At 43.4% G+C, this 14,384-nt stretch overlaps 1 protein-coding gene across 3 annotated transcripts in view; it reads left to right on the top strand.

Annotated features, from left to right (window-relative positions):
- Positions 1 to 14,384, top strand: part of LOC118392499 (PRKC apoptosis WT1 regulator protein-like) — an 84,514-nt gene that overhangs the window by 59,782 nt on the left and 10,348 nt on the right. For 2 of the 3 annotated variants that reach the window (XM_052460407.1, XM_035784536.2), the window contains exons 4-5: positions 11,248 to 11,282; positions 13,555 to 13,681. In XM_052460407.1, coding sequence (XP_052316367.1) covers positions 11,248 to 11,282; positions 13,555 to 13,681 — 162 coding nt within the window. The remainder of the gene's footprint in view (positions 1 to 11,247; positions 11,283 to 13,554; positions 13,682 to 14,384) is intronic. The other variant, XM_035784537.2, reaches the window with a different exon arrangement.

Here is a 14,384-nt window from a genome sequence, read left to right on the forward strand (position 1 = left end):
CTTTCCCTAAACCTGGAGCCTTGTCAGATAAACAACACCATAGGTAACATTCCTCCAGCTTATCTGATTCTAATGTGGCGCCTGGTCCAAAGGGGAGAGTGGTTTGGGTTCTGTGTTCTGAAACGGTGTGCGTTGTAAACACTGATTATATGAAACATTAAGAATGCTAACAACCCCCCTCCCCCAACACAATTCGTCAGGGTATATTTTTTATTTTTTATTTATTTCACCTTTATTTAACCAGGTAGGCCAGTTAAGAACAAGTTCTCATTTACAACTGCGACCTGGCCAAGATAAAGCAAAGCAGTGCTACACAAACAACACCGAGTTACACATGGAATAAAAAACGTACACTTAATAACACAATAGAAAAGTCTATATACAGTGTGTGCAAATGAAGTAAGATTAGGGAGGTAGAGAAATAAATAGGCCGTAGTGGTGAAATAATTACAAGTTAGCAAATTAACACTGGAGTGATAATGTGCAGAAGATGAATGTGCAAGTAGAGATACTGGGGTGCAAAGGAGCTAAAGAATAATAACAATATGGGGATAAGGTAGTTGGATTAGCTATTTACAGATTGGCTATGTACAGGTGCAATGATCTGTAAGCTGCTCTGATAGCTGATGCTTAAAGTTAGTGAGGGAGATGTGAGTCTCCAGCTTCAGTGATTTTTGCAATTCGTTCCAGTCATTGGCAGCAGAGAACTGGAAGGAAAGGCGGCCAAAGGAGGAGTTGGCTTTGGGGTTGACCAGTGAAATATACCTGCTGGAGCGCATGCTACGGGTGGGTGCTGCTATGGTGACCAGTGAGCTGAGACAAGGCGGGGCTTTATCTAGCTAGACTTATAGATGACCTGGAGCCAGTGGGTTTGGCGACAAATATTAAGCGAGGGCCAGCCAATGAGAGCATACAGGTCGCAGTGGTGGGTAGTATATGGGGCTTTGGTGACGAAACAGATGATACTGTGATGGATCCAATTTTCTGAGTAGAGTGTTGGAGGCTATTTTGTAAATGACATCACCAAAGTCAAGGATCGGTAGGATAGTCAGTTTTATGGTGGCATGTTTGGCAGCATGAGTGAAGGATGCTTTATTGCAAAATAGGAAGCCAATTCTAGATTAAATGTTGTATTGGAGATGCTTAATGTGAGTCTGGAAGGAGAGTTTACAGTCTAACCAGACACCTAGGTATTTGTAGTTGTCCACATATTCTAAGTCAGAACCGTCCAGAGTAGTGATGCTAGGCGTGCGGGTGCAGGCACCGATTGGTTGAAGAGCATGCATTTTGTTTTTACATGCATTTAAGCGCAGTTGGAGGCCATGGAAGGAGAGTTGGAGTGGAATTGGGGGCTACAGGGCCTGGGTTAACCTCTACATTATCCTACTCTTATACCCTTATCCTTCTCCTCCTCAGTTCCTCTGGTGCTGTAGAGGTTAACCCAGGCTAAAAGGCTATAAGAACTGGTTGTCTGTTGCTTTGGGGACAAAAAATAAAAGAAGCAGATTTCTGGGTGTTGTAGAATAGATTAAAGGCATAATGTACAGACAAGGGTATGGTAGGATGTGAGTACAGTGGAGGTAAACCTATGTGTTGCGTGATGATGAGCGAGGTTTTGTCTGGAGGCATCAATTAACATAAGCTATCTAAGGCATTTTGAGCAGGACTGAGGTCTCTACAGTGAAATAAAGCAATAAAAACTAGCCAAGACAGCAGTAGACAAGGAATTTTGATATTTGAGAGAGGCATAAAGCAATCACAGGTGTTGATCGGGAGAGCTAAGACAACACTGGGTGAATGGCGAAGAAAGGGCAGAGCGGGTCAGTTAGATACATGCAGGACCTGAGTTCGAGGCTGGGGCCGACAGGTAAACAAAATGAGGTACAGTGTTATTGAAACAGTCCAGGGGCCATCAGCTGTGTAGCTGAGTGATCATAGGGTCAAAAGAGTAGCAATAGGTGAGTCTGGGTGCTGTACGGTATTCACTACAACGCTGGGCGAGCAGGTGACACAGCATTCAGAAAAAGCTAACGGGCCGGGGCTAGTAGATGGTTCTGTAGTTGCGGCGATATTGTAACAGAATAGCCTGTTGAGTCCACATCGGGTGATCACGTCGCCAGTCCAGTCGTGATGGATCGGCAGGGCTCTGTGTCGACAATAAAGGGTCCAGGCCAATTGGCAAAGGAGGTAATTGTAGCCCTAGAATTAGTTGGTATATGGGCCTAACTCGAGGCTAGGGCTGGCTGATGCCGGGGGGCGGGGGGAAGTTGAGGACCGCTAGCCGTAGCTAACAGACTACTAGCTAGTTAGCTGGCTAGTACCTGATGGAAGTTCCAGTTATAAGGGATAAAAATAGCAGATCCGTACAACATTGGGTGAGGCAGGTTGCAGGAAAGTATATTTAGTTCGTAGATAGAAGTGAGATTAATATATATATATACGAAAAAAGACTGGCTATTTACAAGGGATAAGACTGGGTGAGACAAAGACAGATATACACGTCCTACTGCGCCGCCATCTTGGATTGAGAATATACTCTACAAGATGTTGAAAGCATTCCACAGGGATGCTGGCCCAAGTTGACTCCAATGCTTCCCACAGTTGTCAAGTTGGCTGGATGTCCTTATTGTGGTGGATCATTCTTGATACACATGGGATACTGTTGAGCGTGAAAAACCCTGCAGCGTTGCAGTTCTAGACACAAACCGGTGTGCCTGGCACCTACTATAGTACCATACCCCGTTCAAAGGCACTTAAATCTTTGGTCTTACCCATTCACCCTCTGAATGGCACACATACACAATCCGTCTCAATTGTCTCAAGACTTAAAATATTTTTTGGGGTCTCCCGAGTGGCGCAGTTGTCTAAGGCACTGCAGTGCTTGAGGCGTCACTACAGATCCGGGTTCAATCCTGGGCTGTGTCGCAGCCGGCCGTGACTGGGAGACCCCTGAAGCGACACGCAATTGGCCCAGTAATTATTTTAAAATCATACCATGTGATTTTCTGGATGTTTGTTTCAGGTTCCGTCTCTCACAGTTGAAGTGTACCTATGATAAAAATCACAGACCTCTACATGCTTTGTAAGTAGGAAAACCTGCAAAATTGGCAGTGTATCAAATACTTGTTCTCCCCACTGTATACACATGTAGCTACAGTATATGGTTTTGCAAAACAATTATGTTTTGATTGTGGTACTGCATGTGCAAATGATTTTAAAGGAAACCGTTCTAGAGCATAACGACATGAATAAGACACATACCCCATTGTGGTATCCAACACCTTAACAACCCTCATTTCCATTTGTTATTTGCACCTGTCAGTCCAGCAAAGCTTGAGAATCCTTTCTTTAAGGCAGGCACTTTCTCCTCCCTGCCTAGACAGTTTTCAAATGCATTAAATGAAGGTTCCCTGCTTAGATGTAATATTCTTTAAGCTGTTCAGAAGTTTGGTTGTATAGCCCGAGACAATATTTTCAGAGGGTATCACGTTTGTTGATCAAGATTACAAGTCAGTAAATCAGGTTAACCAGATTCATATTTATCCTTTACAAGACTGCTGCCAGCTAAAATAGGTCATTGGCTGTAGTCTCTTCATTTTTCCAGTTGAATTCTTAGGCCTCACCTTTTGAAATGTCAATCGTGTACTCCTAATATGACCGAGAGCCTCCAGAGTAACAGATAGGGATATTTAGCAGCTTTGCAAGGAGACATAGATGGAGAATGCTGGAATGCAAAAATAGGCCTATTGTGGAACTTTTATTAGGGATTCCTTCTGGGATTTCAGACATTTAATGGGCTGTCTCGCACACAAAGGCTGTCAGATTGCAAACCCTTAAATTCCTTCTTTAAAAAGATATGTGCATGTGATTTATGAGTGGGAGAACATTGTCATGAATTATATATTTGGCCATGGATAGATGGGAAGACCGACACAGACTGACTGACTCGAAAAGCTGTTAACTTTACCATGAAAGGTATTGTCTGTAAAAAAGCCTGTACATTGATTTTCTTTGGCGAGGTAGTCTTTAATGCAGTAATCTGTTTAATGGTCCCACCAACGCCTCAGTATAAAACGTTGCCTTTTATCTTACCGGCTTTGGCACACAATAAATCATGAACAGTCTATTCTTGTCCGACATCAAACCTGTCAATTACAAAGCTTCACTGAATTCCTTTTAATGCATTTATTCTCTCCATTTACATTATTGTAGTTCTGTCCTTGAGCTGGACTTGTCTATTGTCACAGAAATGCTTTAGCATTTAGACTGAGGGAACACACACAGGAATCTGCATTTTATATTTTTGTATTGACATTTAACAAGGTACATTTTTAAAGGTCCTTATATTTACCTAAGAACTTATGGGTAAATATACATACGTGACAAACTTAAACTACAACTCTGCTTTTAATGTGAACTTTTATTAAGCTAAATGCCTTCTGGGATTTCTGACATTTGAATGGGCTGCGAAGCGCCAAAGGCTTTCAGATCGCAAACACCCATACATTCCTTTTTAAACAATGTGCATGTGATTTATGAGAGGGAGAACATTGCCACGGCACTATTCCTCTTTTCCTGGAGTCACACAAAGCTATAGGCTTCAATAACTTGTTGACATTTATGTTGAGCATGTTCTGCTACTGTAGTGGGAAGTAATATTTGACAGTGTAGATGATATTATAAATACCTCAAGGGCAACTCGTAATAAGACTAAGTATTTAGCCTATTAAAATGTTTGTCTTACTCCATAAAGATAATTAGCAATATGAAAGAACACTGTAGTTGAGTTACAGTAATAGGCAATGAAGAAATGTCTGAGAATGGAATTTGAAATACAAGTGTATTTTACTACTTTGGAAAATGATTGGATTCACATACAAGGCATAAAGCTGAAGTTACAAGGCAATACTTACATTAACAAATCATTATTCTATGCATGATCAGAGAGGGAAGGGGAGAAATCATAGCCTGAAAGGCCATGCCCCAGAAATCTATGGGGTAGAGAAAAAAGGAAAGAAAAGAGACAAAAAGAGAAAGAACAATGAATCTTAGACTTTTTATTTTTTATTTTATTTTTTTAAGCATCTGAGTTGTTTGATTCTAAATCTGAGTTGTTGGCCAATGGTATTACTGTAAAGTTAACCTCCAATCAGATATCAGATTTATATGATGTGAACTCTGCTTCTCAGAGATGAGACAATGGGGGGTTGGAGAAATAAAACTGAGAATGTTGAATTCCTAAGACAACACAGAGGAGATTCTTGCATATGGTTGTTAAAGTGACTTCGGCGGCTGAGCTGCCCTACCCTACAATTAGTCCTATTTACTGTAGATAACTATCTGCTGCCTACTATTAAAAAGGAAGTTGGCTAACATGTGTTAGCAAGATATCAATGTGCATGATATCTAACAAAGCAGAGTGAAGGTAGGAAAATGTATGAAACGTGGATACAACGTTGACTTTTTCAAATCATCCTACGGACGTTCATCCAGGTCAGCTTTTACATTTCTTTACATTATCGGAAAGAGCAGAGTCTTAAGGTTTCTAACATACAATCACTGACAAACTCTGAAAAATGAGGGCATGGGCTCTGTTTCAAAATAGAACTTGTTTGTTTACGTGGCAGCGTTTCCATGCGTTACCGTGTCACTCAAGTTGCGGGAAAATATTATTGATATTTGATAATGTTACAGTATATTCCATTATATTATTACTATAAAAGGTGTTGACTGTGATCAAAGCAGGGGAATGTAAGTATGTCTTCTCTGTTTTAATTAACAAAATAGCCAACTATTAATTTAATCTGCATGGCGCAGCCATGTATCCTGCAGGCTGCATAGACCAGTAACATAATTAAACAAAAAAATATGCCATTTTATTAGTCTTGTGGTTCTTAGCACCTGCCTAAACCAAAGTAATCATAGATTTCTTTGTGATGGTGTATATTCAATGGATTTATTAAAATAGACGCCCATCCACATCTGCATACCCCTACTCCCTCAATCACCAGTGCCGGCATGTGCACAGTATATATAAATGGTTTATGCCCCCCAAAAAAGTTTTTACAGGTAACATACTGTAAATCCTGTGTGATTTGTGTATCTTAGACAGACACACACACACACACACACACACACACACACACACACACACACACACACACACACACACTCTCCTGTCTTAGCAATATGGAGGTATTTTTCAGTTGGATTGTTTTCTATTGTTAAGATCCCGTTGTACATCTTTCTTCCATCATATGTATTCCTATGAAATCAAAAGAAGGCCAACTGCCCCTACCCCGGCTTCATGAAAGACACAACTCTGCACTGACTTAGCTGTCAGCCTCCTAAAGTCTAAATTCAGAGACTGGCTACCCCCTGACCAGAAGCAGGAACACCCGTAGCCGAAACAAACGGACTATTACCAAAGTCTAGAACAGAAAGGTGCACGACGTCACCAATCCATGTCTGCTCATTGATTTAATGAGTCACTTTAAGACCACAATACTTTATTCATATTGTTTTGTTGTTCCTCGTTTGTTTATTTTGTTGCTGTTATCCATTAATATGTTGTATGCTCATGGATTTCTGTTTGTATTGACTTCTATATGAGTGTTATCAATAGAACTTGAAACCAAAAACAATGTAAACATAAGAGCTGGGAATGTAACATGAATACAGCTCCTTCATAGTTTTGTTTCTGATGCTCTCTGCTTTTCTGAGGCCTGTCTGTTCTCTGTAATAGTGTCTCTTAGGGCTGCAGCAGAGGCTGTTAAGCAAGATAAATGGAGCCCACAGCCCCATAATGCAATGCTGTGAAGTATCCTCACTTAAATGTCATTAACCTTGTCTCAGCAACTCCCAGCCCGGGATGCAAGACGGCACACGGGGAAGCAACCGCCGCACGGTGGACTGTTAATGTGATGAATGCAAACTGGGAGAATATCTGAGAACAAGTCATTTTTTTCAACGTGACACGCAGCAGCAGTGTCATGTTTCTCTCACACAACTCTCGACAGAACAGCCAGGCAAGCCTCAGAGTCCTTGACTCCCTTGGTATTCGTGGAGTCGTGCAGAGCAGCACACAGCTCCGTAAAAGGGCTGACAGACGCTCGCATTTAAGTCAGTATTGTTGTGTAACCATTGTGTGTGTTTTTATACACCCCAGATGAAGACACTTTCAGGTATGCATGCATGTTGGGTTGTGAGCATGAAGACATTAATTCCGTTCTCTGCAAGCTAATGGACGATAAAGTACATCTTGTTTTGTCTAGTCAAATATCTATTTGATCAGTGCATTGCATGCGAGAGCTCTACAACATGCGAGAGCTGCTGTAATCTACTACTCCCTTGATCATGTGTTTATAAATCCCAGGGTTTATAGGAAAACATTTGCTATGTTCACTAACCTTTTGGATCTGATTTGATCTTATCACTATGGAAATATACAGACAACTTCCAAAATAAACAAAACACTCGATCGAGTAAATGAGGGATAAAAAGTACTGTATATTGAAAGCAGGTGCTTCCACACAGGTGTGGTTCCTGAGTTAATTAAGCAATTCACATCCCATCATGCTTAGGTTTATGTCTAAAAATGCCCAGTGGCCCATTATTTTGGCTACGATGGCTAGAAGAAGAGATCTCAGTGACTTTGAAAGAGGGGTCTCAAAGAAGCATAGAGAATTTAAAGGGTGTGTGTGTGTGTGTGTGTGTCTGTCACCAGATCTCAACCCAATTGAACACTTTATGGGAGATTCTGGAGCGGCGCCTGAGACCATGTTTTCCACCACCATCAACAACACCAAATGATGGAATTTCCCGTGGAAGAATCGTGTTGCATCCCTCCAATAGAGTTCCAGACACTTGTAGAATCTACGCCAAGGCGAATTGATGCTGTTCTGGCGGCTCGCGGTGACCCAACACCCTATTAATACAATTTATGTTGACGTTTCCTTTATTTTGGCAGTTCAAATCAAATCAAATCAAATTTTATTTGTCACATACACATGGTTAGCAGATGTTAAATGCGAGTGTAGCGAAATGCTTGTGCTTCTAGTTCCGACAATGCAGTGATAACCAACAAGTAATCTAACTAACAATTCCAAAACTACTGTCTTATACACAGTGTAAGGGGATAAGGAACATGTACATAAGGATATATGAATGAGTGATGGTACAGAGCAGCATACAGTAGATGGTATCGAGTACAGTATATACATATGAGATGAGTGTGTAGACAAAGTAAACAAAGTGGCATAGTTAAAGTGGCTAGTGATACATGTGTTACATAAGGATGCAGTCGATGATGTAGAGTACAGTATATACATATGCATATGAGATGAATAATGTAGGGTAAGTAACATTATATAAGGTAGCATTGTTTAAAGTGGCTAGTGATATATTTACATAATTCCCATCAATTCCCATTATTAAAATGGCTGGGGTTGGGTCAGTGACAATGACAGTGTGTTGGCAGCAGCCACTCACTGTTAGTGGTGGCTGTTTAACAGTCTGATGGCCTTGAGATAGAAGCTGTTTTTCAGTCTCTCGGTCCCAGCTTTGATGCACCTGTACTGACCTCGCCTTCTGGATGATAGCGGGGTGAACAGGCAGTGGTTCGGGTGGTTGATGTCCTTGATGATCTTTATGGCCTTCCTGTAACAACGGGTGGTGTATGTGTCCTGGAGGGCAGGTAGTTTGCCCCCGGTGATGCGTTGTGCAGTCCTCACTACCCTCTGGAGAGCCTTACGGTTGAGGGCGGAGCAGTTGCCGTACCAGGCGGTGATACAGCCCGCCAGGATGCTCTCGATTGTGCATCTGTAGAAGTTTGTGAGTGCTTTTGGTGACAAGCTGAATTTCTTCAGCCTCCTGAGGTTGAATAGGCGCTGCTGCGCCTTCTTCACGACGCTGTCAGTGTGAGTGGACCAATTCAGTTTGTCTGTGATGTGTATGCCGAGGAACTTAAAACTAGCTACCCTCTCCACTACTGTTCCATCGATGTGGATAGGGGTGTTCCCTCTGCTGTTTCCTGAAGTCCACAATCATCTCCTTAGTTTTGTTGACGTTGAGTGTGAGGTTATTTTCCTGACACCACACTCCGAGGGCCCTCACCTCCTCCCTGTAGGCCGTCTCGTCGTTGTTGGTAATCAAGCCTACCACTGTTGTGTCGTCCGCAAACTTGATGATTGAGTTGGAGGCGTGCGTGGCCACGCAGTCGTGGGTGAACAGGGAGTACAGGAGAGGGCTCAGAACGCACCCTTGTGGGGCCCCCGTTTTGAGGATCAGCGGGGAGGAGATGTTGTTGCCTACCCTCACCACCTGGGGGCGGCCCGTCAGGAAGTCCAGTACCCAGTTGCACAGGGCGGGGTCGAGACCCAGGGTCTCGAGCTTGATGACGAGCTTGGAGGGTACTATGGTGTTGAATGCCGAGCTGTAGTCGATGAACAGCATTCTCACATAGGTATTCCTCTTGTCCAGGTGGGTTAGGGCAGTGTGCAGTGTGGTTGAGATTGCATCGTCTGTGGACCTATTTGGGCGGTAAGCAAATTGGAGTGGGTCTAGGGTGTCAGGTAGGGTGGAGGTGATATGGTCCTTGACTAGTCTCTCAAAGCACTTCATGATGACGGAAGTGAGTGCTACGGGGCGGTAGTCGTTTAGCTCAGTTACCTTAGCTTTCTTGGGAACAGGAACAATGGTGGCCCTCTTGAAGCATGTGGGAACAGCAGACTGGTTACCAGCAGATACAGTTACCTGTATGTGGCTGGTGTACACGCAATGCATTATTTAGTGTTTCTCATACTAACACCAGGTGAAAAACAACAGTTGACAGTAAAGCCCTGTGTCAGTGCCTCTTTCATAAAGCTGTCAGCAGTGTTTCCACCATAGAGGAGGATATGAGCATAATCATCCCAAAGCCCAAGGACATGAATAGATTGATATCGAAAGCCAGAGCCTCTAGGAACAACTGTAGTCAATTCATAAAACATAGTACTTTACACACTACACTTACGGATTTGCATTTAGACAACCATTTGAAGTGCTCTGTGGAAGTTTGTACCATACAAAATGATTCTGATTTCTCTATAGCGAGAAACCTACGTCTTACGTATTTGAAGCCCTAAAGCCTCTGAGTAAGTGTGATTCCTTTGAAGTTCTTCCAGAGTTTATTAAGGGGCCTTTCTGGTTCTACTGTCAGGGAGACGGCTACAGTAGGGACCAAGGTCCACCACCGGCACCAACTAAACCACACTCTCTAATCGAGTGGAGGAGAGGCAGAGACCCTCAAGCACACCAGAGGAGTTTCACTGTTCAGTGCCTGAGGGGATGAATAGATATCCATCCGTAGTGTGTATGCATCTCTGGGCCTGACCTTTTTTTGTCTGTTTTTTTAAATGCGATTTTTGTACCATAGGGGATCAGTGGGGGCATCGCCAATGTATGGACCTTTAACTCTTAAGATTATACTAGAATGGGAAACATGATTAACGTGTGCACCTCGCGTTACACAACTGATTGTATCCATGGTGCAACTGGAGGCTGTGTGGTGATAGCTCCTCTGAATCTAATAGCTTACCTATCTATATCAGTTCAGCAGTAGAGTTTCAAGAAGGTTTATACACAACCTACAGGCTTTCTGGAATAGCTACTCCTGATGATGACGCAATGCTATTTTGTTGTCGTGTCTCTGTTGCACACAACCACCTGCCCCTGCACTGTGTCTGTGTGAGCGTAGGTGTGCGTCTGTACGTGTACGTCTGTCTGCGCGTGTACGTCTGTCTGCGCGTGTACGTCTGTCTGCGCGTGTACGTCTGTCTGCGCGTGTACGTCTGTCTGCGCGTGTACGTCTGTCTGCGCGTGTGTTTTTGTCTGCACCCAAGGCAGATTCATGAGGAAAGGTGGGCTTTGTGTCAGGCAGTGAGCTTTTCAAGCTGATTATTTTAAGTCTCCTCTGTGAATTTCACAATCTGGACACAAATGTTGAATACGAAAATGCTGACTAAACAGTTTCATAAGCTACAGATCATCAATTTCCTCCGGCATAGTATTCATCCTAACAAACATATCCGCCTCTGATGTGTATGATAGACTTCCCTTGCCTTTGTTCATGTATTCCTTAGCAATTAGAAATGGCCCTGCCCCTGACATAGCCCACCAGTATGTAATATACTTGTACCAAAGAACCCTGGGCCTTTTTGTTGTCTGAGTATCCCCTTCCTCTGACATGGCTCTCCTTTGTTTTCATAGGATACTCCAAGATCCGGGAGTGGCCACCACCAGAGGTGAGAAACTTTCCATATTACTTCTGTTGAGAATGAGGGCGTGTATTATTGTTTCTGGTATGGTGGGAGGGAAGGTGGTGATTAAGTGAAGAAACAGAGAACCTGGAAGACCAGGAAGAGAAGGCAGCAGTTTAGGTCATTAATTACCATAGCAGATGACCTTGTAAGTTTCACAATTGAAAATGTCCTCTGTGTTTTACGGTGCCTGTCAAAACATTTAGTTCCAGTTTTTGATATCAATGCATCAGAAATGACAGAACAGCTTAACGCGCCGGGTGTCTTCTCGTACAGGGTTTCCCAACCTCGGTCCTGGGGCCCACCCTAATTCAAGTAAGCTTTGATTATTTGAATCTGCTGTGTACTTAGGGGGGGCCCCAGGACCGAGTTTCTGGGAAAACCTGCTCTAGTAGTTGACTGTACGCCAACAACAGGCGTGTTGTTCAGACTATCGTTTGCAGGCGATGCAACATTGACGTGACATGAGGGCATATCAAGCCGATCCGATGTCTCGATAAGGGGTTGAAGTTCAATCAAGGTCGGAAACAGTAGTTGCTGATTACAGCTGACATCCTCTTTATACCACACACTTACTATGATTGACTTATCAGAGCATACAAGAGCCAATTAATCCACACCAAGTCAGTATATTTCTTGCTTATGGTGTTTTGGTTTTTCTGGACACCACACTGCTAAATTCCCAACCACCATTTGGGCATTCTTTTCCACTATTTGCTTAAGGACAATCGCCATCAAATTGTTAAGTTCTGTGTGATCCCGGCCACGTTCACACCGGCTGACGCTCCCAATTTGGCCCAGTATAGATATCCTCCTGTGATTGGCTGGCCTCCACTGTCGGATGGTCCAGTGTTGTGGAGTGGAGTGGCTGCCAGGTGGGCGCCACAAGATGGCTGAGAGATTGGACAACCCTGTCTCTGTGAACGCGCCAACAAAACTATACAACAGGCTGCTAATGCATTCACACCATCCTCTCTCACAACACTATCACTATGGTCGAAATGGGCTATTATAGCGATCAGCCTGTTGCCGGTTGTCAGTCTTTGGAGATAGTTTGACTTTAAGATGGATGGGCCTTCTCTGTTCCCGTTGGCTCTGCTAGCAGAACACACCAGGTATCTCAGTGCTTGTTGTGTGTGGCCATTGGGTTACTACTCTGTTATTGGCTCTGCCTCTCCTCTCCAACCCCCACCTGCTGAGACCTCCAGGAGTGGATCATTGCCTCTGCCTGTCTCCCGTGTGGTCTCTGCGGGGCGCTAATGGACCAGATGGGGTGATTAGCACTGAGGACATGGCTGTTTAGACTGGGTGCCTGGCAGATGCTGCAAGCCCTAGAGACACTAGAGTGTGTGCGAGTGTGTGCGAGTGTGTGCGAGTGTGCGTGTGCGTGTGTGTGTGTTTGCATCTATAAGGGAAGAGTGGCCTCGAAGACCCTCAGCAAAAATCTTTGCTTAGGCAAGTGCCATGGAGAGCATTTCAAGGACTTTATATCAAAAGCAATGGGCACAACACTCTTTAGTTCTGAAAAGAGTGAAAATAATCTCCGTGGACTCAGCCTCTGAGTTACTGAGGAAGTAAATGTCAAATAGCCTCAAAAAACGGCATTATTATCTGAGTGTTTTTATTATGAGTGGTGGCGCCTCCTGGCTAAAAAAAAGAGATGGAAGAGGGGAGATGGGTCTGATTTCTGTGTGTGTGTGTGTGGGGGGGGGGGAGCGAGAGGTTTATGTTCCTCACTAGCTGCAGACCATGGACCCCGTAGCACCTCTCTTCACTAGCCGATGAATAGGGACTCTTTGTTTGCTAATGACATGAAGTGGATTTATGCAGGGCTCTCTTTACACATCTCCTCATTCAAGATGGTCATATTGAAATTGCCTCATATTCAGAATCCATTCTTCACCCTTTGAAATAGAACTCTTGACAGCTTTTATGTCATAATGGAATAAAAGGTTAAAAAGCATCAAAGGTATAAGTACTTGTTCTCCTCACACTTAAGACTGACCATTAGAGCTGTATTGTGTGTTCAGCAGGCTCTGAGTCATACGCTGCAACAGCTTTTCAGTTTTTATGTGATGCTTTTGAATGTCAGGGAACTTTCAAAAGGTTTACATGTTGTTTATTGTATTTACTTCACAAACTATGCGTGTGCGCATTGTGCACCTGTACCGTACCCAGTTCTATTGTTGACATGAGTCAGTGTTGAAAGCATGGACATTGGTGTTGGTCAGAAGTATTGATGTGTGTGTTGTGGCAGCAGCAGCTCTGGAGGTCCTGGTTCTGAGGAGGCGGCGGGGGCGAACAGTCGACACCGCCACGGCAACCGCCACGGCAACGCCGCCGCACCCGGAGGACTGGAGAGGAGGATGGAGGAACTGGAAAAGGTATTCAAAATTAGGCTTGCTCTACCATTCCCCCAGAAGTGTGCACTCGGTCACGCCCCCTCATGCAGTGAACACATTGGATTAGTGGGATCTGCATTAGGCCTATTGTTCACCAGTTGACTGAATTTCAACGCAGGTCTATCCAGCATCACTATCCAATGTTTTTATTTCATTTAATCTTTATTTAACCAGGTAGGCTAGTTGAGAACAAGTTCTCATTTACAACTGCAACCTGGCCAAGAATAAAAGCAAAGCAGTTTGACACATTCAACAACAGAGTTACACTAGTGAAATACAGTGGGGCAAAAAAGTATTTAGTCAGCCACCAATTGTGCAAGTTCTCCCACTTAAAAAGATGAGAGGCCTGTAATTTTCATCATAGGTACACTTCAACTATGACAGACAAAATGAAGAAAAAAAATCCAGAAAATCACATTGTAGGATTTTTTATGAATTTATTTGCAAATGATGGTGGAAAATAAGTATTTGGTCAATAACAAAAGTTTATCTCAATACTTTGTTATATACCCTTTGTTGGCAATGACAGAGGTCAACGTTTTCTGTAAGTCTTCAAGGTTTTCACACACTGTTGCTGGTATTTTGGCCCATTCCTCCATGCAGATCTCCTCTAGAGCAGTGCAATTTTGTCTGTCATAGTTGAAGTGTACCTATGATGAAAATTACAGGCCTCTCTCATCTTTTT

The sequence above is a fragment of the Oncorhynchus keta genome, chromosome 13, assembly GCF_023373465.1.
Source record: "Oncorhynchus keta strain PuntledgeMale-10-30-2019 chromosome 13, Oket_V2, whole genome shotgun sequence".
NCBI classification, from domain to species: domain Eukaryota; kingdom Metazoa; phylum Chordata; class Actinopteri; order Salmoniformes; family Salmonidae; genus Oncorhynchus; species Oncorhynchus keta.